The 27,671-nt window shown below is 39.1% G+C and overlaps 1 protein-coding gene across 1 annotated transcript in view; it reads right to left on the bottom strand.

Moving 5' to 3' along the window:
* GIPC3 (GIPC PDZ domain containing family member 3) overlaps positions 1-27,671 on the bottom strand; it is an 84,698-nt gene that overhangs the window by 43,716 nt on the left and 13,311 nt on the right. The window contains exon 2 of the mRNA XM_072407088.1: positions 13,385-13,570. Coding sequence (XP_072263189.1) covers positions 13,385-13,570 — 186 coding nt within the window. The remainder of the gene's footprint in view (positions 1-13,384; positions 13,571-27,671) is intronic.

Genomic DNA, 27,671 nt, shown 5'->3' with positions numbered 1-27,671 from the left:
ATGTCCAAATGTCCCATAAGGTATTCTTTGGTAGCTCTGCCGTTTTGACACCCACTCTAGTTTGGTTACGCATTCAGCTAAGTCCACTATTTTACATTTGTTTACCCTTAGTTGATTTGGCCATTTGAGTTTGTGCTGAACTAGGCCTGTATTATCACCTCACATTTGTTTGTTTTTTTAATGTTTGTGTTACCTTTGTGTATTTTTGTACTTTTGTATTTTTATTTTAAGATATGCAAATGTCTGTTCATACTTGCAACTGTTCCACTATCCCAACCTCCCTTTATAAAACCCTTAAATAAAAAAAAATAAAATTGGTTATAAGGAACATCCTTGCCTCGTTTCATATGAAATGGTGACCGAAAGCATTGGGAATTAATTGGTTCTTTCCCTGGCTTATACAATATTAGCTTTCAACATCCGGATCTGGAGATCTCTTCCACATTAAATACATTAATCAAGTAAGGAGATAAAGTTTATGAGAAGGACCTATAATATTCAAACTTGGGGACTCATTTAGAGGATATGTTTTGATTATCAATTTTAGCTCTTTAACAGAAAAAGGTTTGTTGATTTCCGCCAATCGAGATGGGGATAATCTAGGTGAATGGGAAGCCTCCAAAAATTATTTAATGTGGAAGGGAGAAGGTTGTGGTATGCTATCGTCCTTTAAATTATATAAAGATTGGTAGTATTCAAAAGCATTGGCAATCTTTTGAGGATTGAGGAGTTATCTTTAATACAAATGTGAAATAATTTACCTTTTATCTAAGTTTTTTGGATTTTAGCTGGGCTGCCAATAATTCCCCTGCTTTATTACCTTGAGTATAGTGAGTAGTTTTCAAATGTCTAAAGTCACTCTTGTCTTGCATATAGTTGAAAACGCAGTTCATCTCTGCATTTGCTAGTTCTAATATTTTTAAGTAAGGGTTCTATCTGCTGTGTTCCTTTTTCTTTTCCAGAAGAAAGCTGTATAGGTATTCCCCTTACATAAGCTTTATGTGTACACCATAAAACCATTGGATCAACACTGAAAACATCATTGATTTGAAAGAAAAAACTCCCTTATATGACAAGATCTAATTAGGAATGGTTGGAAATGGTTGCAAAGGATCAAAAATTCTTTACTTTTTTAAAATATGTTTCTTAAAAAGACATATTCAAGCTTATGATAATGGTAAATACCCCTTTATTTGGTGTAGGTTCTAGCATTGAAAATGTGAGGATAACTCTTATAATTAAAGTGAGGAGTGTTGCGCTGGCTAAAGTGGGTTTACTGTATACAAAATGGATTACAATGTTGTTTCCTGACCTCTTCACATAAAGAACTACGTTTAGCAAGGTTATTTTACACTTTAACTTTAATAGAAACTATTTGAAGTACCATCTTAAAATGCCATTAACATTGCTATACCTATATGGATGCTTAGAAAACAATGTTGAATATGCCAGGACAATGGATTTGAACAATGTATCAAAAATCTTTTCGAACATTAGTAAAAGAATAAAGATAATATTTGGACAGCGGAGAAAGGAGGAAGTCTTTTTTGGAATAAAACAATACAAGGTAACTTATAACTAGTGTTGGTCGAATAGCTCACTATTCGATTCGACAGCTATTCGGCTGAATATAGCAAAGAAATTTGGGTGGTGGAATTCGAAGTTGAATCCCATTAAAGTCAATGGGAGAAAAATTCGGGTTTGTTTCAGCACTGTGTAGAGCTTCTACAGCCTCCAAACACATGTAAAAAGATACATTATAAAAGGATACATAAAAAGATACATTGTAAAGAGATACTTTGTAAAAGGATACATAAAAAGATACATTATAAAAAGATACATAACACTTCTGCTCTCTTCCGTGCAGCCTCAGCTTCCTTCTGTGCGGCCTCAGCTTCCATCTCTGCTTTCTTCTGTGCGGCCTCAGCTTCCATCTGTGCGGCCTTAGCTTCCATCTCTGCTTTCTTCTGTGCCAAAGCTGCCTGGATTTTAGAAGCTTCTGCATCAGAGCGGGCTTTGATGAGTTGTTGGCTGAGAGTAGAAGATGTTGATCTTATGGATTTGGAAGATCGTGTGGAGCGCTTAGAAGTTGTGGAGAGATGGGATCTGGATTCATGGAGATGTGCGATTTTTACATCTCTTTTTGCCCTTGTGTGTATTACTAGATCATCTCTTTCCAGACTGAGCTCATTCAATTCCTGTAATTCTTTTAAGGAATTTTCTGTGTTATACCGCTTTAAGATATCAGCATATTTCGCAGACAGTCTTTGGTAATACTCATAGGCAGCATTCAATTGCTTAACAGCGCCCTCTAAGTGCAATACCTTATGAGTTGGTTGAGACAGAGCTGACATACATTCAATAGTGTTAGACCATGAGTGGCTAATGTTCTGCAGCAGTTCTTCCCTGTCAGCCTCGTAGTTCTCTTGGACTTTCCAGGTTGGTTTTACTGAACGTTTTTGCTTTATGTGGCTTTGAGGATCTGACTGATGATGTGTAGGAAGTTCAGGTTCCTCAGCTTGTACATTGCCTTGCTGGTGCATTGTAATAACAAGCAGAGGGTTTAAGGTGCGTACACACTTCCAATTTTTATCGTTCCAATCGAACGACGAACGATCGATTGGGCAAAAAATCGTTCGTAAAAAAGTAACCAACGACGCCGACGAACGAGGAAACTCATTGGAAACGAACGACCGGACCGGCGGATCGGATTGGACGACGATCGTTGACCATCGTTCGTGTGTACGGTCGTTCGTTGATCGTCCATGTTCAGAGCATGCGTGATGAACGAACGTCCGTTCACTTTCCTGTCGTGCACATAGTTCCTCTATCGTTCAAACGATCGTATCTATTGTGTGTACAATATCTACGAACGATCGTGTCGTTATCTCTATGTGCAGGATAGGTGCTATACGTTCGTTCATATATATCGTGCAGGAACGTTCGTCGTTCGTTTTCCAACGATAATAATTGGAAGTGTGTACGTAGCTTAAGTCACAAGGTATGTTTGCATAGAAATGGATCAATCTTCTGGCAGAGGGGGGAGGGTTGCCTAGGCAACCAGTGGGAGAAGGAGTAGAGAGAAGTTTAGAAACAGCTGCTGCAGACTTAGTTTGGATTGAATACAGAGCTTAAATTGACTTGCAGACAGTCTATAGGAGCTGCTAATATTACAGTTGCATTAATAGTTTCTTCAATAATCTGTGCAGAAATCTGATGACGCTTATGCTGAGGTGTACTTGCTGGCTGAAATATACAGGCTTGTACACATATTCTTCTATATTCCAGTGTCCATATACATCTCACTATACATGCAGAGCTAGCAAGGATCTCTGAAAGATATTTGGAAGATCTTGTAAGATCCTTTCACTGATATTTTGACTGTTCTGCCTCTCCAGTCTAAGCACTACAATGTGATCTCTGTAACTTACAGTTGTGATGAGATGGCTATAACTGCAGTCTTAGGTGAATTGGCTGACAGTGACTCAATCCAAAGGACACCTTGTAGATCGTGAAAAAGTTTATTCCAACTGTGCAGATCATACACCGATGAACAGATGGATAGGTCAAAATATCATGCTGTGAGCAACTAACAGGAGCATGCAGCTAAGATGAGGGTAGATGACAGAAAGAAAAAGAGGGGAGGAGACAAGAGACTGAGCAGAAGCTGGGGGAAGAGAGAAGGGACACACATAATGAAAGGCAAACCATGCATGTGTAACATGACAGTCGGTGAAGGGGTTTATAGAGAGGATATACAGAATGGCATTCTTTTAGGTATGGTTTGTTTATGTTGTCTAGTATGGAAATTTTGGTGTTTGTTTACATGGTCGGAATATACCATTCTCCTTCTAAGGTAGTTTTGTTTTAGTTTTTTATGGTTGATATTAGTCATTTTGTTTTAGCACTCAGCATGAGGTTATTTTCAACAAGGGTGATATATTTTCTTGTGTTAATAGTTATTTAGGCTATAACTATGTGAGACATTAGGTATTAAAAATCATGTGGGGACATTTAGCGTCAGAAAAACAGTCAATGTTAGTTGGTGCCAGTGTGCACCACATACTGTTATTTATTGAAAATAATTTGAAATGTGGAGCAATTAGAAATGAATCATAGAATAATTCTAGCCTTGTATTGGTAAAGAAAAAGATATAATATATATAATTATTTAATTACCATGGGCACAAGCTGTTTTGTTTTTGGTATTTGTCACGCTTACCTCTTCCTCATTAAAGCACAGGCGTCTCTCCTGCACATGCGGGCAGTTCTGACTCTGGGCGTGCCTACGCTCCCAGGCTATATCAGCTTCGCCCATCCCACTGGCCAATCAGAAAATAGCCACTTAATCGTCCTGGCTATTTAGCTAGCTCAAACACACTACTCAGCATTCATGCAATGTGTCTCCACTAGTGACGAGCACCTAGTTCTTCTGAGCTAGTTTCTGTACACCTGTTGCTTAATTCAGTGTTTCCTCTGTCCAGCAGAAAAACTTAACTCCTTGTTGGCCAGCATGTTTTCTGGATCCTTGTTAATTGACCCTGGCTTGTGACCTGACCTCTCTTGCTTGCTGCCTGCCTGTCTTGACTCTGGCCTTCCTTGACAATTCTTCTGCTTAGTGATTTGGTACCGTGTATCCTACTGCCCACCCTTGTGTGTCCAAGGACCCCAACCTGGCGATAACCAGTAGCGCAACATCCTCACCACTAGGGGCTCTGGATAAGACCTGGTTGCCGCTTAGACTCTGTGGCTTGGGCCTTCTTGGGCCTCACACCACTTTTGTGCAAGCCATAGTGCTCCCTAGTGGCCCTGTGTCCTCTAGCGTGACGGTATTGATGATGATTGGTTCATGTAGAGTCACATTGATTGATTATTATTTTATATTTATAGGCATACTGTGTGAATTTTTGAATCCTTTCCATTATAGCTTTGTTTAGCGTCCCACTGTTTTGTAGGTTAATACATACATACAGATATTAGTCCACGTCAGAAGAAAATAGTATTGAGATCATTGGGAGTAGAACCAACTTATCAAGATCTTCTCCTAGTATTATTTATATGTAATACAATCTGCCGTTTTAAAATTTTAACATGTATTTAACTATAATAAAAATGTTTTTGTTTTGTTTTTAATAGATTAAACAAATCAAATGCCCTAAAAGTCCTCCAATATTGATATAATCATCATATTTGTTCCAGAGAGCAGTTAAGGATATAGGAAAAGTCAAAGAAAAGCACAAGCTCTAAAATGATGGCATATATTTCATAGGTGCATAATGATCCCTGTAAAGATAGGTGTAAATGAAGAAACGAAAATGTAGGATTAAGAGGGATTTGGTGTCATTCCTACCCCGTGGTCTCACTGGAGAATTAGAAAGGCAATAGATGGAAACTTCACAGAATAAACAAAGGTTTAACTTGCGACAACACTAATGTTCTTCAGAAGATATAGAGGTTACAGTCAGGCCAAGTTTCATGGGTTCTGGGTCCCCTGGAGACATAGTGGTTGGAGTGACAGCCAATGCAGAAGGTACTAGAGTCATGAGGATTAAATGAATGGGATTATTTTATGACACAAAGCTCCCTGCTTTTTTATATTGTGCTTCTGTAAGCCAATAGTCAGTTGGACAGATAGCAAACAACTAGTGTTTTGTACTTATAGTGCATTAGCAGAATAAATGTGTCTAGTGCCTCTATGGGCCTATTGATTGGTTTTATTAAATTATCTATGTGTATATGTTTTGTTCATGTGAAATATGATCAATTTTTAATGGTTTTGTAAATTAAACGTGTTTTTTTTTTTCAAAACTATGTTTATTGGTTTTTTAGCAATTTTACAAACACAATCATAAAAACAAAAACCAATAGAGGGACAAAACCTCATAGAGGGGACACAGAAAATAGGGGGGGGAACACTCAAAATTTGAGTTACAAGTGCAATTACAAGTGGTTAGTTAATCACATTTGTAGCATTCGTGATGTTCGTTATGTACCAAGTGGAGTATTGGAACATAGCAAGAATCGAAGTGTTCTCCGAGTTCGTGAATGTATGAATCATAAATTGGTACCATTGTTGCCAAAATCGGGTGATACAGTCATCTCCTTGGAGTTGGGCGTCTAACATCTCTGTATGAAATAATGTTTTCAAGGAAGTGATGACTTGATCCAATACAGGAGGAAGGGGTTGGATCCAATTGCGCATAATCACTCGCCTTGCAGCCAATAAACAGATATTAATCCAGCGTTGCAAACAGTGTGGTATACCGTCCTGGCTTATGTTTTCCCATGAGCCAAATAAAAACAAAGGGGCATTGGGAATATGGTGTCCCGTAATGTTAGATATCAATATGGCCACATGGCGCCAAAAACTTGCAATATGTGAACAAAACCAAAGGCGGTGAGATAAAGAGGCGTTGACACCATTACATTTGGGACACTGCAAATGCCATTGTTTGAGTTGGGGATCAGATGTGGAAGGCCGGAATACCCTATAAGCCCTGTGTAGTAGCATGAATTGTGATTCCCTCCATATTTCATTCACAATACTTCTCCTGACTGTAAGATAACCTTGTATAACCTTATCAACAATCTCCGGGTCAGGAAAGTCTCTTTGCCAACTTTTTACATTGGAGACTGAGAGGGGTTTCGTAGAAGTAGGCAACAGATAAGCATGTATATTGGAAATGTTTGGAGGAGATAAGGACAAGAGCTTATCAAAGACATGGGGGCGTAGAAAGTTAACATAATATGAAGCCATAGATTCAAGATAAGACATAGCCTGTTTATAATACAGTGGATGGAGTGCCCATTGAGGGATACAATATTTGTTTTGCAGATCCACTAAAGATATCTTAGACACATCTTCCTGTCTAAAAAGATCCCTAAAATATATCAGACCCTTTCCTTGCCATACTTTAAATGGTGCATATTCCTGTGCCTGGGGGAACGAGGGATTGCCGCAAATGGGAAGATATGGAGATAGGCGAAACGGAAGTTTAAACTTCTGTCTAAGCACCTTCCATGTAACAACTGTATCTCTAATTATTATATTATGACGTAAAGAGGGTGAAAGCACTGCAAGTTTACAATGTAATAAAGCACTCCCAAGGGTGCTTGGGACCCAAGGGTGAGTCATTGCACTCTCGAGGGATATATTGGAGGAACATGAGGTCCCTTTAAGCCAATCTATAACATGTCTAGCTAGGCAGCCCAGATTGTAAAGTCTAATATTGGGGAAGCCCACTCCTCCTTCATCTTTGGGTAAATACAATTTAAGAAGCGAAATTCTAGGACGCCTGCCTACCCAGATGAATTTTGTAAAAGCTCTATTAAGAGTATTTATATCAGAATGAGTCAGTAGGAGAGGTAGCGTTTGCATAGGGTACAGCAACTTAGAAAAGGACATCATTTTTACCAGGTGACAACGCCCCAAGAAGGACAGCGGTAGATTTTCCTACATTTTCAGTTCCCTCAGTATCTTAGATATCAGCGGAGGGTAATTTAATGAGTATAACGAAGAGGGCATGCGGCCAATGCGTAGCCCTAAATAAACTATGGAATGTATTGCCACCTTAAACGGGACCCGTTGCCTCCAACGTTCTACAACTGTCAAGGATCTGGTTAATGACAGAATCTCACTCTTTGTAAAATTGATTGTGAGTCCTGCGAAACCTTCATAATTGCGAAATGTTGTTTGAATGATATTGCTGTCGCTTCTAGGATCAGAAGTGAAAATCAAGATGTCATCTGCAAAGAAAGCAGTTCGCAGCTCACACTCATGCACCGGAATACCATGTAATGACGGTGTGGCATCCAAGTATCTAACTAGTGGTTCCAGTGCAAGATTAAACAGGAGGGGGGATAAAGGGCATCCCTGCCTAGTTCCCCTATGTAAGGTGATGGGACTTGAAAGGTACCCCGGTGTGAGTATATTGGCCTTTGGAGAAGCATACATGGCCTCCAGCAGTTTCAGGAATGGGCTTCTTAGTCCAATATAATCGAGAACCTGAAAAAGCCATGTTATATTTACCGTATCAAATGCTTTATGGGCATCTATTGCAATTATGACCAGATCAAGATCAGGTTGTCTTTTAGCAGTCTCCAAGGCTACAAGTACTTTTCTAATATTGGTTACGGCAGATCTGCCTTGAACAAAGCCCACTTGTGATGGGGAAATTAGAGAAGGCAATAGCAAAGCAAACCGATCTGCAAGAATTTTAGACAGAATTTTTGCATCTATATTGACCAACGAAATGGGGCGGTAGGATTCTGGGTCACATGGATCTTTATCCTTCTTCAAGAGAAGTTTAATGTATGCTTCCTGGCCAGATTCAAAATAATTACCTCCATCCCACAGAGTAGAGTACATGGCATGAAGATCATCAGCTATCTCATCTCCCAAAAATTTGTAAAACTCAGCAGTGAAACCGTCCGGACCCGGGGCTTTACCATTTTTCAAGCGTTTGATAGTCATCATAACCTGTTCTCTCGTAATGGGGGCATTTAAGGTATCTAAATCCGATTGCTGCAGTTGAGGCATTTCAACTGCAGAAAGAAAGGCTGAACCCGCCTCCGCATCCGTATTCGGGAGCGAGTACAGCTGCTGAAAATATTGTGCTAGACATTGGTTTATCTCTTTAGGTGAGTTAATCATAGTGCCCATTGGAGATCTCAATGTTGGAATATATGTTGGTTTAAATCCTGCACGTACCAGGTTCGCCAACATTTTACCTGATTTGTTGCCGAATTTATGAAATTCCAAATATCTATACTTGGATTTCAGTTGTTCGTATTGGTAAAGTCGTAAATCAAATTGACGTTTAGAGGTATGCCAAGCTTGTCTGGTACTTGGAGAGGGGTTATCTGTTAGTGCCTGCTGTGCGGATCTAAGTTCCCGTTGGGCGGACAAAAAATGAGATAGTGTCACCTTTTTCCTATTAGCTAAAAAAGGGATAATCTTGCCTCGAAGGAAGGCCTTACCCGCCTCCCAGAAAAGTACCGGTTCATTTCTGTGAACCGCGTTATGTTGGGCATACTCTAACCATGCCGATGTCAGTGTTGCCTGAAATTCCGGGTCTTTACATAAATATGATGGAAAGCGCCAAGGCACATAATCGCCCCTGGGAAAGTGATCTCTCAACTTAAGAGAGATAGGGGAGTGGTCAGATATAGCCATGACATGTATTTCTAGAGATTCAATGTGTTCCAGAACTGCATCTGTGCAAAACAAGTAATCTAAGCGGGCCTGTGTTACATGTGCTTGGGAGACAAAAGTATACTGGTGCTCCAGGGGATTAAATTGTCTCCAAACATCATTCAGAGACATGGCATGAGCAAAGTCAGCCAAGACCGAGTGGGATGGTGATATAATGTTAGATGCCTTTGGGCTAGGACATCTGTCTTCCGATTGCACCATAACTGAGTTAAAATCCCCTCCTAATATTTTACGAGGAGTAGGATCCTGGGCAACCCATGTGGAAATTTCCTGAAAAAAGGAGTATGATGGTGAATTAGGAGCATATATATTATAGATAGATAGATCATAATCAAATAACTGAACAAGCACTCTCACAATGCGTCCCGCCGAGTCACATTGCACCGTCTTGATCTTGCCCTGGAAAGATCTATGGATCAAGATCAGGGCTCCAGCTTTCCTGTCAGCAGAGGGGGTGCCATAGACCTCTCCAACCCAAAGTTTTTTCATTCTATGGAAATCACCGGCACCCAGGTGCGTTTCCTGTAACAAAGCTACATCCCCTCTAAGTCTTTTCAAGTGACGTAACACGGACATGCGTTTGTTAGGGGAACGCAGGCCCTTAACATTCCATGAAACTATTTGCATATAATTCGAAGATAAGGCTTACATTTATCATGGCTACAACAAATATAGTGAAGCTGCAGTATGCTGATTGCACATAGTAAGTACAGGCATTTTGATCTACTATAACCACCAGTCATGAGAACACAGTAAGGAATCAATGGGTTAAGCCCAGTATACAAGGCAGAGGTATAACTGGTGCAATACTCATGACTGCTGTGCAAACGGATAAAGAGAGTGTATCCCATAACACTCAGAGGGACATGAAGAAGAAGCATTATGAAAACATAAGGGAGGAGACAAACAAGAAACAATAATGACTTTCCTTTTTTCCTCGCAGAGCATAAGGAAATGTACCAAGTCAGTAACATTGGCGAAAACATCATCATAGTAGTAAATGCGGGCTCACACCTCACAATATGGGATATATAAATGCTCAGTTTCAATTCAAAACAAAAAAGATTAAGGCACTTTTCAATAGAGATAAGGGTAAATCGCATTATCTCGCCTTTGGCTGCATCTCAGTGTGATGAATATCACAAAATTTTTTACAGGTGCATGGACCGAATGCCTGGACATTTTTGGAGAGCCCACTGGAACCAGGGGACGCTCACTGGAGCGAGGAGGGGAGGTACCGGAATCCTCTGACGGTGTAGAAGAACTGTCAGACAATAAAGTGCGCACCAGGCTTTCCGCCTCTTCAGCAGAGGTGAACGAATATTTCCGCCCTTGGTGGTCAGTGAAGTGAAGGATGGCAGGGTAGGCCAAAGTAAAACGTAGCTTATGTTGGTACAGCGTGGAACACACTCGTTGAAAACTGCGCCTCTTGCGTGAGACTTCTGCTGAATATTCCGCAAACAATAATAGAGAGGCTCCCTCATATTGCAATTTGCGTTGGTTCCGATAGGCATGAAGTATGCGGTTTCTGTCGGTATAATAGCTGTAAGCCACCAGTACTGGTCGAGGATTAGACCTCTCCGCACGAACCGGACCCAATCTGTGTGCGCGTTCAACCCTGCAGGGCATTGTAAGACCCAATAACTGGGGCAAGATCGTGGAGCAGAGGTCGGATAATTGGGACGGTTTAATGTTTTCTGGTAGGCCCACAACGCGTATATTATTGCGTCTAGATCTGTTTTCTAAATCCTCAATTTTATCTTGTAAGACTTGTGCTTTAGTTTCTAGCATAGAGAGAGTCACTCCGGCAGATGTGACATCATCTTCAACTAATGTAATGCGTTGCTCGGCACTATCTAATCTTTGAGACTGTTCCTTTAAATCTTTCCGCAAGGATTGTATACCTTTGTGTACTGCAGCATTGATAGCTTCCTGCAATGTAGGTTTCAGCAAAGCAGCTACAGCATCAGCAATTTGTGCATGTTGGGAAACAGCAGCAGGATCATCAGACTGTACCTTAGATGTATCAGCGTTGGCAGCATGGGGCGTGCAGGCTGCGGCGGCCATCTTGGATGGGGTGGATCGGATTTTATCCCTCTTCCCCATGATTTCCTGGCTATTTAGAAGAGATGAAGGTGCCAGGAAACGGTCCATCAAGAGCTGAGCTGGCAGCGTGTGGAAGGCCGGAAGGTGAGTAGCGGTAGTGCCGGTTTTTTATTACGATATCCCGGAGGGGAGCAGGAGCCGCGCTTACATGCTTCCTGCTCGCGGGGCGCCGGAACCGGAAGTAAACGTGTTTTTAAGATAATGCTGGATCTGGTACCTTAAAAAACCCTGTATCTAGTAAGCATTGTTCCATTTGCTAGCATTTTTACCCCAATAGGAAAGTATACCTTTCCTGTAAAAATTATTATACACCACTGCCAGTAAATGGCAACAACTTCCCTTGGGTATAGAGTCTTAATAATATCTATTTCTTTACCTAACCAGGGCCATCACACCCGCTTTGGTAAAAGATACCATCAGGTCACAACCCTCAAGCTTATCCCACTGATAGCCAAAAGAATGAACAAGACAACATTAGGAGATGTCTAACAAGGATAAACGCAGGTCAGATGAAGGCCAAGGTCAAAGGAAAACATATTGAACATTTAAGAAGTGGTTGAAGCAGGCAGCAAAATTAAATGTCAAAGAACTAACAGAGGTTAAAGAAGGGGGCAGTGAGGGTTAATAAAGAATACAAAATGTTGTACTTTGCAGATGCAAAAAAATTGTTCTTTTTTGGATTTTCGGATGGTGGCAGAGACCCCTAAACTATCGCACCTCTCCTACAGCCTAAAACAAGAAACAGACACAGTAGCAGTGTAACACCTTAAATGGCCTTTCGCAGCACAGATAGACCCTAAACCTTTTTGTGAAGGACTATGTGAGTTAAGTGATGACCTCACAGTCTATTTGGCAGCTACAATGCACCACTTGCCAGAGCTAGCCTAATATACCCTGAAGCCATTGGCCTGCTTTGCTTTGAAAGTCCTGTAACAGAAGGCCTTCCTTGAAGTATGAGGATGTGCTACACAGAAGTTCATCCACCTGTGTCTGGCTGTTTTTAGGTTGCTTTTAGGCAGAATGAGATCACAGAGAACCACCAAACGCCTGCTGTGAAAACCATTGATTAAATTAAATGTATAATATTGCAACAAGGAAAACATTTTTTTTCTCTTATTCTCATTGCTGCTACAAATATTGCAAATTCCTTTTAGAACCCTTCCATTTTCTTTATCAAATAAAACCTCTAAAATCCAAACTAGCATCTCATCCTGTGCTTTCTGTCTTTCTCCAAATACTTATTACACTGTCGCCTTCTGCCATCTCTCCTGTTTTCCTTTCATTTTCCAAATAAAAAAATAAAAATAAAAAAAACATTTTGGAATGCCTCCCTCTCTGCCTTTCTGTAAATTCTGTATTGCTGCTGCCAACAGTACTGCCTCCTTGTGCTGATTTTTCCCCTTTTTCTCTTCTTACGGAACCCCTAAAATCCAAAAATGGCTCTATTTTTTAAGACTTTTTTGTGTGCTGTTTAAATTTTTTTAGTGATATCCTGCAGCTGCAGAATTTTTTTAAACAGCTTTATGTGAGAGAACACTATAATTGTTTGTCATTTTTCTTTTCAGAATGTTTGCTGTTGACTTGTGACTAGTGAACTGTAATGCTATTGGTTTATTTTTGCAGGACAGCTCCTACCTGTGCTTTTTGGTTTGTTCTTGCTGATACCAAATGGTTCTGAAGCTGGACATTTTACAGCAAATCATATCATATGGCTATAATTCTTATATTTTTACACACCTAAAGTTATTTAGGGCTCGATTTATAAAACAGTTAATCGAGCATTCCCTCAAACATTCTCTTATTTCAATCTTCAAGGTCCATATGTTTCAATGGCAGTATATGATTCCGACCAGGGAATGTCTGAGTAAGTGTCAGATTCTCGGTTTTATTAGGCGAGCCTTAGTGTTTTTTGTCCTGTCAAACCTGAAAGTGGAGAATAAAGTCTATTTTTAATTTTGCTTTATAGTATAGTTTAAAAAATGTCCTTTTTCTGATAAGCATGTAACACTCATTGTTTTAAAAACAAATTGTAGCAAACATGGTATATTCTTTTTCTTAGATCACCTTTATAAAAGCATATCCAGCTCCATTATCGGTAATGGTAAGACCCAGAGCATCTTCTGTCTTGGTAATTTCCACCTCTTTCGTCTCTCCTCTAACATGTGCAAAAATAAAGTCTTCCAGACCAATCTGGCCACCAAGGAGCTTCTGCATATCCACTTTGTGAGTATTCAATGTACAAAACAAGATCTGCGCAAGAAAAGAAGAAACTCTGAGACTATGATACATTTTCTTTCTTGATGTTAAACTGTGAGTTAAATTATATACAGACATTGGATCTGGCAAGGACCACAATCTTCAAATATTAATGTGTCCTAATAATAAATGCAGAAGCCACAAACGTTGTACATATTAGTTTATCTTAAAAACCTCAGACAACATCATGTCAGCCTGTGTACTTTATGATACTATATCTAAAGTTGCAAAAAAAAAAAAAATAAGCCTGTAATAAAATGTTTTTTTCTTAACGAAACATAATTAAACACAATGGTTGAAGGCTTAAAAAAATTAACAAATCTATGCTATAACAGATAGTAAAGACACACAAGCAATTATCATTTGTTAGCATATTAGAGCACCTTTGTAAAAGTCGTGTCTTTTTTACCATAAAGTTCACCTCTACTAATTCCAGAGTTACCACAAAAACCCACTAAAACTAAAATCATAAAGCTAAAACCACCTAATTGAATTTTAATTGTTGTGTTTAGGTAGTACATACCAAGCACATACAAAATTGTTAAGAATTATTCATAATACATTCAGTTAAAGGTAGTAATAAATGGGTTTTACAGAAACACAGATATTATATTATATATATATATATATATATATATATATATAAATATATATATATAGATGTCTTGTGATGTGTTATGTAGAGCAGTATCTGCTTCCTCAAGGCACCATCTTTGAGAGATAAGAGTTGGTTAAAAGCCATCATCAGGGGAGTCGCTGCTCTTATATGCAAATGTTGACATTCCTATAGCTATAAGGCCACTGGAGAGGCATTTGAGTGTTGGCAGCTGCTTTCAAACATGCTTTTGTATGTTTCTGCTGTATTATGGATTTCTCTCACCAGCCACAGTTACCATTACCAGGTATTACCATGATTATTGTTGATTATAAGTTTGCAAAACAGCTCTATAGCTCTGTGTCTGAACTTCCCCTCCAAGGTAGGTGGATGTTTCTATACCCACTATATGTACACAATACAAAATAGGTGGAGATGAAGTTTTCATGGGAAAGCTCCTTGCTATTTGCAGTACTAGGCGAGCTATGCACAGTAGCAGACTATAAAAAAGGATTATTTAACATTTGATTCTTCCACTAGTTCATACAGGGGGTTATTATCTGATTGTTCGTGTTAGTAGATTTATTTTTCAGTTGTTACTTTATGTGGTAGTGAATATACTTTGATATATTGGGATTCTTGGTTGGTAGTTTCTGTTTGTTTGTTTTTATTTTGTTTTTTGGGACCTAAGTTACCACCTCATGTACCTCTTGAGGTACAAAACATCCTGATGTACAAAACAAATGAAGTTTATTGTGGCTACTGAATGAATTTCTATTGTCCACTAAAGCTCAAATCTGTATTACAGCATTGAAAGTGGTTAGGACAAAAATGATAATGGGACAATGTAATATCTGCAATAATGTGTCAATATTCTCTTGTTTTAAGGTGGATCTTTACAAACAATATTGATTTTATAGACTATTGATTGCATATTTCTAGCCTTTAACAATTCTATCTTGTTTCTGTTAGATCAATTAAAACTGAATGGCATAAACCTTGAGGCAATTTCAAAACAAATTTTTGCTACTGTGGATGATGCCCTCTTAAGAGTGCTGCTGATTTTCTAAATATCACATTCCCCTGTTTCTTACATTTTACATTTTACCAAAGATATGTAAGGTTTAATTTTGTTGAACGTTTATTTTGGGAATGGATCATTTATTATTCTATTCATGTTCTAAATTTATTTCATCTAAATTTACTGAGCACACACAGTTAGTTACAACTGTTAAAACAGTAACAATATTGTAACTGTATTCAGTTCTATAATACATTTATTGGGCTTATCAATGGAGCATCAGTTTCTTTTTTTAAAAAATATTCTTTATTTAGTAAATTTTCTTTTTTGTATGTGGAGGAGAAAAGGAGGAGGAGGAATAAAACAAAGAAGCAAGCATAAAACAATACAGCAGTAATGTAACAAAAACCAGGGGATGGGGGGGGAGGGAGGACAAGGAAAACAACCAAGGGAGTGTATAACAGTGTGCTTGTACAAGATCAGACAAGATAAAAACAGTATAAAGTGTCCTACAGTACAACAAAGTCAGCAAAAACAGTGCATAACACAGGTACATACATTTTCTGGCTATGGAATTGACTTATTACAGGAATTCATTTTTTTTTCTTAATTGTGAAGATTTCAACTTATATTTTGTTTTGTGTATATTGCTTGTTTTGCTTCATATGCACTCATGTATGTATAGACATGAGTGCACATAAAGCCAAACGTGTGTGTTCACGATTGACATCTTAACAGATCCTCCTTAATCGCGCAGCTGAAATCTAATCGCCTTAATTGCTATGATCTCACGATTGACATCTTAACAGATCCTCCTTAATCGCGCAGCTGAAATCTAATCGCCCTAATTGCTATGATCTCACGATTGACATCTTAACAGATCCTCCTTAATCGCGCAGCTGAAATCTAATCGCCCTAATTGGCGGATTCGCGACCCCTATTGCCCATTTTGTTATGAAGGCAAGCATCTGGCTTGGCAGTGAGATGCGAATGAACGAGCGCATATGACTCTAGCCCGCGGTAAACCGGCTCGATATAACGGCGCGAAATAAAGCGCAACCAGCGAGCGCGGATTTCATTGATGAATTAGGCTCAATATCTCTCCTTGTATCCTTCTGGCAGTTGTGGTGTGTGCGCGCAGGTTGGGTCCATGCATGATTACATCCTTCGTTTAGTATATAGGTTATTTTCATTCATTTAATTTTTTAGTCACACTTATTCATACGACACACAATCCATTCTTCATTCAAATCCACCTAGCTAACTAGCCTGCGTGTATTTTCCTCATCCCCCCCCCCCCACTCTGTCCCCTCTCTCGATCTGTCATCCCCCTAGACGTTTGGCCAGCAGCCAGAGCTGAGCAGGCGAGTCAGGTCTCTGGTCCCGCCTGCCAGCATTTCTACCCCCATATGCCTGGACTCAGCTCTCCCAGTGCTGTCCGAGGTGCTGAGAACTCAGGGGAGGAGACTTGAGATATACATGGAGACAAAACTAAGTTGAGCACATGCGCAATTCCCACATTCTGGGCACATGCCCAATACTAACACACGCCCAGACTTTTTTGGCGGGCATCTGTTCCAAGTGGGCAATGTATTCCAAGTGCCTATTTTTACATCTTCCTTGGGTAAGCAGCATTCTCTCCCTATTTCTCTTTCACTTATCCAGGTTTCATCTCACCTCCTTAGTCTAATTAGTCTCGATAATCCTATTGCTATTATGTAACGCTTATTATTATATGATAAGTATATCTATCATGCTATATGAATCTTCTGTTCATGAATACCCCCTAAAATATTCCTTTTTTATGTGTTTTATCCCTACAGACTAGATTTATACCCTTTAATGCTAATACCACCCTATATCATATCTGGACTTTGGTAAGTCAATGAATTATAGTTGACAATCGAAAATCCGACCATCGATAATCCTTTTCCTTCAGTTTCCCAGCATGAATTTCAGATCTCATTTTCAATACAGGGACTGCAGTACACTGTTTGGCCACTATTGTTTTCATGGTGCTGTTCTACAGAAACAGCTGTTAGGTCTAGCTTGCTACACTAAATACAGGTTGAGAAGTCCCTGCCGCCTGCTCCCTGGAACTGTGCCAGATGTCCGTGGGTGCTGCGAGAACAAGGCTGGTGTGTGAGGGTAAGTGTAACTTTTAAAAACATGGAATTTTCGAAAATCCGTCGCACCTCAGGTCCGGAGGTTTTTGGATTTTTGATTGTCAACTGTAATTACAATGAACTAATTAATTATTTCCCTAGGGGATATTTAAAGAAACATGTCAAACATTTGTCTTTTTAAGTTTTTATACTAACAGTTTCTCACATTGCTTTCCCCAGACCTCTCTTTTACTGTTACAAGTAAGTTGATCAGATTCCCTGTATACCTCAAGTAAGAAATATCAATATCATTAACCCCCCCCCCCCCCCCCATTCTTCTTTACTTTTACTCCAATAAATAATTACTACTTTATGACCCCTTACTAACCCTTATACCCTGTTACTATGCTTTGTTATGTTTAGTGTTCAATTGATACCTATGTGTACGCTTACCTCTAATGTTTAAACATTTGTAGTTTTTTTTTTTTGTTGCACATACTCACCTTATCACAGCAACTGCACACTCACTGGCAGGACCTTCTGGCATGTCTGAATTTCATCTTCCATATATAAACATAAATCAAAATTGGGAGATTTTGTTCAGAGGAAAACTACTCATATATCCTAATGAACACCATAAAGAGTTATTTTACCTCAATAGCCACCTGTTTTCTAATGTCAATATATTTTTATGTACTTAACATATTAGCAAAGAACATGGGATTTAGAGAGCTCGTTCCCAAGCTCTTTTTGATAATATTTTTAAAAACGATCTTCATTATTATTTTTTGATTCAATTTCACTTGTTCTTAGTCTATACACCTACTATCTCCTTTTGGAATAATAATATATATTTACTAACTACTTGCATATATTTAGTAAAACGGTAAACCTGAATTGTATATATGAATGTAACTGTGTTATTCTATATGTTTTTGTTCTCACTAGTACTGTCTTTGGTTCCCCTTTAATTTCCTGAGGAAGCCCTACCGGCGAAACGCATCGGGATCCAGGATCCAGTATACTGCTTATATACCTGTTGTTTTTGTTTTAGTTGGGCATTGTAATCCAAATATTAAGCTATGACCGGTCTTGGGGAGGCCTAATCCTTGCGGGGAGGGCCCAAACTATGTGCCCGTTCCACTTTCCACTCGACATCCAAACCTAGTAATGAAAGTTTGGTATTAGCAAATATTTTGGACAGTTAGGAAAGTTTCATCACCTCAGGTATCCAAATCATGCGTATATTATTACGCCAAGCTCTGTTCTTTAGGTCGTCAATTTTATTCACCTTTGATGCTGAGTTTTCTCCAGCACTTTTGCTGTAAATGAATCGTCCTTCAGTTCAGAGATCCTTGCTTCTGCATTATTGATTTTAGCAACTTGACCCTGGAGTTCCAGGTGCAATGATTGTATCCCTTTTACCATAGTCTTGTCTGTGGTGGCTTGTACAGTAAGTGTAAGAAGTGAAGCCACTGCAATAGCAAGGTGTAGGTGCGAGGAAGACAGTGTTGTGGAGTCTTCTCCTTGCTTCAGTGCATCTGGGGTGAAATCAGAGAGGGAATCCCTCGTGTCCTCTTGAGTGGGGGCCATATTTGTTGTGTCTGGTGCTGCATGATCCCTCCGACGGGTGCTGGATGAAGAGCGCTGTGTGTAATCAGTGTAAAAAAAAACTGATCCATCAGTGGGTCTGGCAATCTGAGGAGCCGTGGCGGGTAATGCAAAGTAATGTATCAGGTGGTTATATGCCTCAACGGGTGATGGAGCCTCCGTGAGCACAGCGGCTCACGGAGAACCGTAAGTCTGTTGATAGTTTATATTGTATATATCTATTTCCAAACTTGTCTAATAAACAAAGAATGTTAAAATAAAAAGTAGGATGTACTAAAATTTATGATTGAAAATACTGCAACATTACTACCCGGTTCTTAAAGTTTTGATGTAGAAGCAGTATTATTTTTTTTATTTTTAAAAACAACAAAAGTTGCATCTCCACTGTTAAGTGAAATCACAGCAATTATTTTCAGTTAAACACAAACAATTTGTCCACATTGTTGCTAAATATTTTTGCCAGTATTTCTTATTTTGTGACTTTAACCAAGTAAATATATAGCAATTATTTTCAGTTATTCCCCATAGTTTCTAATAAAATTCACCCATTTTTCTTCAACTGTGACTTTCCTAGCTTCCTCTGTTTTGTGGCTGTATTGCACCTGGCCAAATTTACTGCTTTGCGCACATGCTGAATCTAGTGGTGAACAAATTTCTGACATGCAAGGTGCCTTTGCTTTGTAATGTATCAAAAATGCTTTGTTCAGATGTAACTTTGTAATGAACATGGCAGCACAGCTTGGGTTTGCAGAGAGAAGAGACATTCATCTGGCAAACCTACCAAACAAGCCATACATGGTTAGTCTTTTTCTAATTGTACTGTCAGACATTTTTAATATTTAACATGCTAGGGAGTTTGCGGGTCTAGTTCCTGGGTTTTTCCTTGCAAGATTAACAATTGTTTTGAAAGTTTTTCCACTACTGAATCATCTTTCTCATTGTAAAATTATAGACTTCAATTTTTCTGGGAATGGTCTTTTAACCCTTACCAGATAGATAAGGAGCAACAATTGCTTCTCTAAGATCTTTACTGACGTTGCCTAAAGTCCATAAAGTTCAACCACTAGGGTAATAAACATATCCCAGGTAAAAACCCGGTAGACATAGCTGATCCATAGGATGACAAAAAAAAAATGTGGTTCAATTTGCTCCAATAGGGAAAAAAATCCTTCCTGATTCCATGAGGCAATTGAATATTCCCTGGTTTAACAGGCTCAGTTGTCTTTACTTTTCAACCTTAATAACAAGTAATTTTGTGCTGCTAGAAAAGCAACCAGCTATTTCCTAAAGAATTCTATAGTTCTTGCTAATACAAACCATACTGCCAAGGTAAATCTCTGCAAAAGGAAGGGATTCTAATCTTCCATATGCAAAAAGTGGCCCCTGTGACCGTGAATAATTGAAAAGTGAGTTTTCTATATGAATTATTGTATTATTTATATTGGGTGATCTTATCCCCCTTAACCTCCCCGGTGGTCTAATTATGTCAATATTTTTATGTCAAAACCGGTACATTGTTTTGCGTGGAAATTTGTTGTTTAATATTTTAGGTCTGTAATACTTAGAAATACCTCCCGGGTATGCTCACTGTTTGGCTGGTGAAACAAGTGACTTTTTAATCAAGTAGAGTTGGAAAAAACAGCACTCTGATATTGTGCATTTGGGAGTTGTGTTTGTTTGACTGTCAGTTTCTGTTTTAAATAGCTTTTTTTTTTGCCTTGTTTTTCCTTGCTGACCTCTAAGGGGGAGTGGGCAAGGTTTCACGGGTGATTTAAGTTCCTGGCAGACTCACACTAAGTTTGATCACTGTTTGGCTGGTGAAACAACTGGCTTTTTAATCAAGTGGAGTTGGAAAAAACAGGAGTTTGAAAACAAAAGGAGTTAAATCCTTATAGTAACCATAAACTGTAAGTAAACTTTTATAACTCCTTGTAAACCAACATTGTAACTGGGAGAATGAGTGGTAGCAAGGTGGAAAGTTTGGTTCAGTGCACAGTCTGCCATATCTATGCACAAATGGAGCAACAGCTCCTAAGTGAATACTGCTGTGACAAATGTGAGCAAGTCGCCTTTTTGGTATCTCACATTGGAGAGCTGGAGAAGCACATTGCAACACTGAAAACACTGGATCACCTTGAGAGGGGTCACCTGCACTGAGCAGGCAGCAATTTGTTTAGATGTGGAGGGTGGAGAGAGAGGTTAATCAGGATGAGCATGTAGGGAGTTGAGTTAATTTAAATAGAGACAGTGGTAGGGGCTCCCAGAAAAGGAAGGCCAGCCCTGTGTTTGAGAACCCCAACATGTTTGCAAAGTTATGTGAAGATGTGTAGGTGGCAGACTCAGTGATGGCAACTCTAGATGTTGCTGCTACCCCTAACAGCTGGGAGAGCAGCACATCTAGTAGTGGTGGGGAGGGAAACCCAGGAAGGAAAAGACAATTGCTAGTCATAAGGGATTCTATAATCAGGAGGACTGATAGAATAGTTTGTTGCCTGGATCCCTTCACCCAAATGGTTTGCTGTCTCCCTGGTGCCAGGGTTCGGCATGCAGTGGACCGAGTGGACAAATTACTAGAAGGGGCTGGACAGGACCCAGCTGTCTTGGTCCATGTTGGAACCAATGACAATATAGATGGAAGATCGAGGATCCTTAAAAATCAGTTTAGGGAACTAGGTTTTAAGTTGAAGAAAAGGACCTCCAAGGCGAAATATTGCCTATACCATGCGCAACACAGGAAAGACAGAGGGAGCTCAAACAGCTAAAAGCATTGCATAAGTCCTGGTGTAAAAGGGAAGGTTTGGGGTTCAGGTGGCAGAAAGGTTAAAAAGGGGTCAGACACTAGTGGAGGGGGGATTAGGGATAGTTGGGGGGAGGGAGCTTCCTTTTCTGGGAGCTTGGGGGATCATTTGAAAACTATAAAGAATATAACAAAAAATGTAAAAAGGAGATACATGTGCAAAGCTTCAAAATTAAAGACAGAATGCAAAAGAAAGTAAGGCAAACCCCCCAAAATTTTTAAAATATATTATTAGCAAAAAGATCAGATTTGAGCACGTAGGCCCCTTAAAGTATGTACTTGGGAAAGGTCCTAGAGAGTTTGATAAAAAACCACATAGAATTTCTGCTAGAAAATAATAATATAAGTGATAGTCAGCATGGCTTCAAGAAAGTCAGAAGTCGTCAAACAAATTTACTCTCTTTTTATGAGGAAGTAAAGAAATAGGTAGACAGTGGAGTAGCAGTTGATAAAGTGTACTTGGACTTTGCATTTGGACTAGAGCATTTGACACAGTACCCCACAGACGGTTATTATGCAAGTTAAGCTACGTACACACTTCCAATTATTATCGTTGGAAAACGAACGACAAACGATCCTGCACGATATATACGAACGATCGTATAGCACTGATCCTGCACATAGAGATAACGACACGATCGTTCGTAGATATTGTACACACAATAGATACAATTGTTTAAGCGATAGAGGAACTATGTGCACGACAGGAAAGTGAAAGAACGTTCGTTCATTACGCATGCTCTGAACATGGACAATCAACGAACGACTGTACACACGAACGATGTTCAACGATCGTCGTCCAATCCGATCCGCCGGTCCGGTCGTTCGTTTCCAACGAGTTTCCTCGTTCGTCGGCGTCGTTGGTTACTTTTTTACGAACGATTTTTTGCCCAATCGATCGTTCGTCGTTCGATTGGAACGATAAAAATTGGAAGTGTGTACGCACCTTTAGAGTCAATAGGTTTAGAAAAGTCAATCTGTAAGTGTATAGAGAACTGGCTTAAAGACCACATCCAAAGAGTTGTAATTAATGATTCATACTCTGAATGGTCAGTATTCAATGTTGGAACCTTTACTGTTTAACATCTTTATAAATAATATAGAGTTTGGAATTAAAAGTACAATTTCTGTGTTTGCAGATGACACCAAACTATGTAATGGAATTAGGTCCATACAGGATAATATTATATATATATATATATAATCTATATAGTCTATATAGTCTATAATCTACAAGCAGACCTGGATCTACTGTTTGATTGGGCAGCCAAGGGGCAAATAATATTTAATACAGATAAATGTAAAATTATGCACTTGGGCACTAACAACATGCATGCTTCATACTGTCTAGGGGGAATACATTTGGGGGAGTCAGAAATGTAAAATGATCTGAGGGTTCTGGTGGATCATAGATCTAATAACAGCATAAAGCTGCAATATCTAAAGCTAGTAAAGTAATTTCTTGTATTAAAAGAGAAATAGACTGCAGAGATAGAGACATAATCCTCCTGTACAAAGCATTGGTCACTGTAAGGTCTGTGAAAGTGTGGAATCAGCTCCTTCAGGAAGAAGTTTCAGCAACAACTATAGATTGCATTAAGAAAAAGCTGGATGCTTTTCTAGAAGCACAGAATATAAATGGGTATTAAGGCTTTAAAGTAAAAATAACAGTGACTGTTGATCCAGGGAACATCTGATTGCCACATGGAATCAGGAAGGAATTTTTTCCCCTGTTGAAGCAAATTGTACCAGGGTTTTTTTTTTGCCTTCCTTTGGACTTTGGATTTTTTTTTTTTTTGGAAAAATTGTAATTTTCATTGAGTTTTCATATATTAAACAACACAACAAACATAAAGGACTAAGATGCTGGTAGACAACCAAGAAACATACAATAAAACTGTAACTATAAAATAATAACCAGGGTTAGGTAGCATATAAATAACTCCAACAAAGATTACAGCAAACCACAGATTTCTTTCAAGAGGCTTATTCTATATACCATGTCTTGTGTAATAAAAAATTCCAATAATATCTTGAACTAAACCAAAAAATTTCTTGGTGAATCAGACGAAGAAAGGAAAAAAGAGAAGAAAGGGAAAGGTGGGGGAAGAGAGAGGATATTAGAAGAATGCAGAACATATGGTAAATATATGGCAAATAATTAGCGGAAGTTCCTAGAGTTATCCCCCAGGGGATAATAGGAAGAGATACATTGGAAGGGGCTAGCTGAAAATTAACAGTCATATGTTGAAACATATTAGTCACATGTGGAAACATATTAGTTTCCAGTGGCATTTCCGTACTGGAATTGTACCTTTCTAATTTCACCTTTAAAACCACAGGGGCATGATTGGACCACGTGATACGGCATATATCAGAGAAAGTAGTAGCCTATAATGTGGAGATATCCACAAAAAAGTAGTCTAGCCTAGAGTGTGTGCGATGGGGATTAGAAAAAAAGGTATATTGTTTATCCGTGGGATGCTGTACACGCCAAGTGTCTAGTAAGCCAAAACGATGGAGGAGGCGTCTAAAACTACCTGAGGACCAGGATATGGCAGGAGGTCTAGTGGTAGCAGCCAATGAAAGTCTGTCCCATTAAGAGGTATGGGGCAAATTAAAATCACCTGCAATAAGCAGATGGTTGTGCAACAATGAGACTGCCATGCCAAGAACCATTTCAATAAATTTCACTTGTGCTGTATTGGGTGCATATATATTACATAATACAACCTGATTTGTATCTAACCAACCCTGTAAAATAACATATCGCCCTTCGGGGTCCAAAATTGACCAAGTGATCTTAAAGTAGTATGAGCATGAATGAGTATTGCAACCCTTGCTGACTTTTTATTTTTGCTTGGCGCAGAAAACACAGTCGGATACTGCCACCTAGCAAAGTTAAACATGCTTGTGTTATCAAAATGTGTTTCCTGTAAAATTGCAATGTCTGCCCTTTGGCGTTTTAATTCCTGTATGCCCAATTTGTGTTTAGTAGTGGAGTTCAGGCCCTTAATATTAAGTATAGTAGTTTAACCATGGGCTAATAGTAAGAAAAAAAAATGCATAATGAATACCATACATTGATCATGAAAAAACCTGAGCATCCTCCAGAGGCATAGAATAGAAGGAGGAGAGAAAAGGTAAAAAAGGGAAACAGAAAAAAATACAAAAAAAACAGACAGACATACAAACATGTGGTAGAGGTAGCCGAGAACTCGTTCAAAGGTCTATCTGGAAACAAAAATAACACCAGAGACCAAAAACAAGCATGGACAAGGAGTAAAGGAGGCATAGGAAGAGGGCAAACCACCAAAATTGCGTCCAGCATTAAGGAGAGTATCCCTAGCAGAAAGATTAAATACAGCCAAAATATTTTTCTAGCATATGACCCCCCCTCCCCCCAGCCTGCAACAGCAAAACCATATATTTAAATAAATAATCCAGGACCGGGGAAAATAAAGTAAAGCAACGTATAACATGACTAAAGATCAATACCACCAAACATAGAGATTGAGAGCACATGCTAGAGATTCATAGGAACACCAAAGAATCCCATCATGTAAAGGGATATAGGAGTCCTCTTGCTGCATTCAAGACAGTGAAGAATGTGAAGGCTCAGGACGCAAGGGGTTGTTCGCCAGTGGAGAGGAGCCATTGCGAGGAGAGCGCTTCCTTTTGTGAGCCTCCTGCCATCTCTCAGAAACCGTCTGATGAACTGGATGAGCGTTGGAGGGTGGACCAAAAAACATTAGAGAAAATTTGTAGTTGTGCCCCATCAAACTCAATAGTTATCATAATTCTGTCTGCCCGCATTATTTCTTCTTTCAAGGGATAGTCCTGCAACCTACAGATAACGTCATGTGGTCTTGAAGGGGGACCTGGTGGTCGTAAAGATCTGTGCACCCTGTCAAATTGTATAACATCAGCATGAGGGCGGCCTATGATGCCATTAAAGACCGCTTGTATCACCAAAGTAAGGTTGGCCTTTTGGGTGGCTTCTGGAAGGCCACGTACTCGTATAATGTTGCATCTGGACCTATTTTCAAGGTCCTCCAATTGAAGCTTGAGATCTCTAATTGCAACAGCTTGGGAGGAGGCCTGTTCTTGAAGTTGTGAGACCTGGGTTTTCGTACCTAGTAAGTCATCATCAACAGAATCCACTCTAGGTGCCAGATTCTGGAGGTCTGTGCGTAGGATGCGAATTTCTTTCCTAAAGGTTTCTTTAACCTCCTGTATGAAGGGTTAAAATAGCTGATCTAGCTGGGGTCATTGAAGGGAAAAATTGCTGATCTAGCTTGAGCCATATATCTTAAGGGAGGTGTATTTTCTTTTCCTATCTACGTAGTTTAAATGTAAACAAATGTCAGGAATTGTACTTTCTTTGAGCTGAAGATGATGACCCCACAATATTCTGGGAGATTTGTTTGTCTGTTGATAATTATTAATCTTTGCATTTTCTTGCCAGTCTGGCTTATTAGTACTTGTATCTATCATCCAGAGGAGATGAGTTCCTTATGTGGTACACTGAATAATCAGTCAATATCTCTTATATTCTGAACATAATAGTATTATCAGAATGGCAAATGCCTTAAATGTCAGCTCATTGTGCCTTGAGGAGTTACAGAGCCCACGGGACCTTATAAAAACATGTGTTGTTGCTGTGCCGACACCTGATGAATCCCTCCTGGAAGTCTGGTCTACGACTAAAAATACACAATCTTTTATTCCCTTGTATGACTTCTGTGGGAAATGTCAGAAATTGGGATATAGCAGGTATAATATTAGAATAACTACTATTAATGTGACTGCAACAGAGACCTGTTTTAACTTTTCTCAGGATATGACTTTATATTGTGATGATAGAAACATAAAAAGAGGATTACCTAAGAATAGTGTATATGATTATATTAATGACACCTGTAAAAAGAATGGTAGGATTGTTAGCTCCCTAGATAATTCCATGAGTTGTAAGACATTTGTGACTCCCAGTTTTATCTATAATATAATGCTCCCTAAGGGATGGTTTTTGTCATGTGGTAACATCACTTACAGTTATATTCCTGCCAATGTTACTGGAGGTCCCTGTGCATTATCCAGGTTGACTTTGGCCCTTCCTAGACAACCACCTGTCAGGAGAACTTACAGATCAGTTACCAAGACCTTACCAGAAAACTGTGACTCTACTTTACCCCTTCTCAGCCATGCAGAATATATGAGTTTGGGGGTCTCTATATTGGGAGTGCCTGGACTGGCTATATATAATACTCGTACTATAAATTCTATTGCATGTGACCTGGCTAAATCTCTGAATCATACTTCTACCGCCTTATCAAACATACTTTTAGATCTACAAGGATTAAGAGGAGCTGTGCTAGAAACTAGATTTGCTGTAGATTATTTGTTACTTAAATATAATGTAGGGTGTCAGGATTTTAGAGGAATGTGTTGTTTTAATTTATCTGACCACTCTAGATCAATCCAGTTCCATATTCAAGCGTTACATGAAATTGCCAATAATATCACATAAGATGTTAGTTCATCCTCCTGGTGGGACTGGATATTGAGCTGGCTGCCAGATTTGAGTTGGTTAAGAACATTATTTATCAGTATTGTAACTATAATTGCTATGTGTCCAAAGCCCACAGATCCTGGACAAAAACATGCTATTTACCTCTCTATGTTAGAAGAAAATAAGTCATGTTCATGACTTAAGAGGGGATTGAAGGGTTAAAATAGCTGATCTAGCTGGGGTCATTGAAGGGAAAAATTGCTGATCTAGCTTGAGCCATATATCTTAAGGGAGGTGTATTTTCTTTTTCCTGTCTACGTAGTTTAAATGTAAACAAATGTCAGGAATTGTACTTTCTTTGAGATACGATGTATGTCCTGTTTTCGTTACAATGTGTCAAATAACATTATATATGTAACTAAAGACCAACCTTCTTTTGTATAATTATCTGTAT

This window comes from Pyxicephalus adspersus, chromosome 3, assembly GCF_032062135.1.
Source record: "Pyxicephalus adspersus chromosome 3, UCB_Pads_2.0, whole genome shotgun sequence".
Classification (NCBI taxonomy): Eukaryota; Metazoa; Chordata; class Amphibia; order Anura; family Pyxicephalidae; genus Pyxicephalus; species Pyxicephalus adspersus.
Note: the sequence above shows the minus strand (reverse complement) of the source record. Positions and strands in the feature narration are given on the sequence as shown.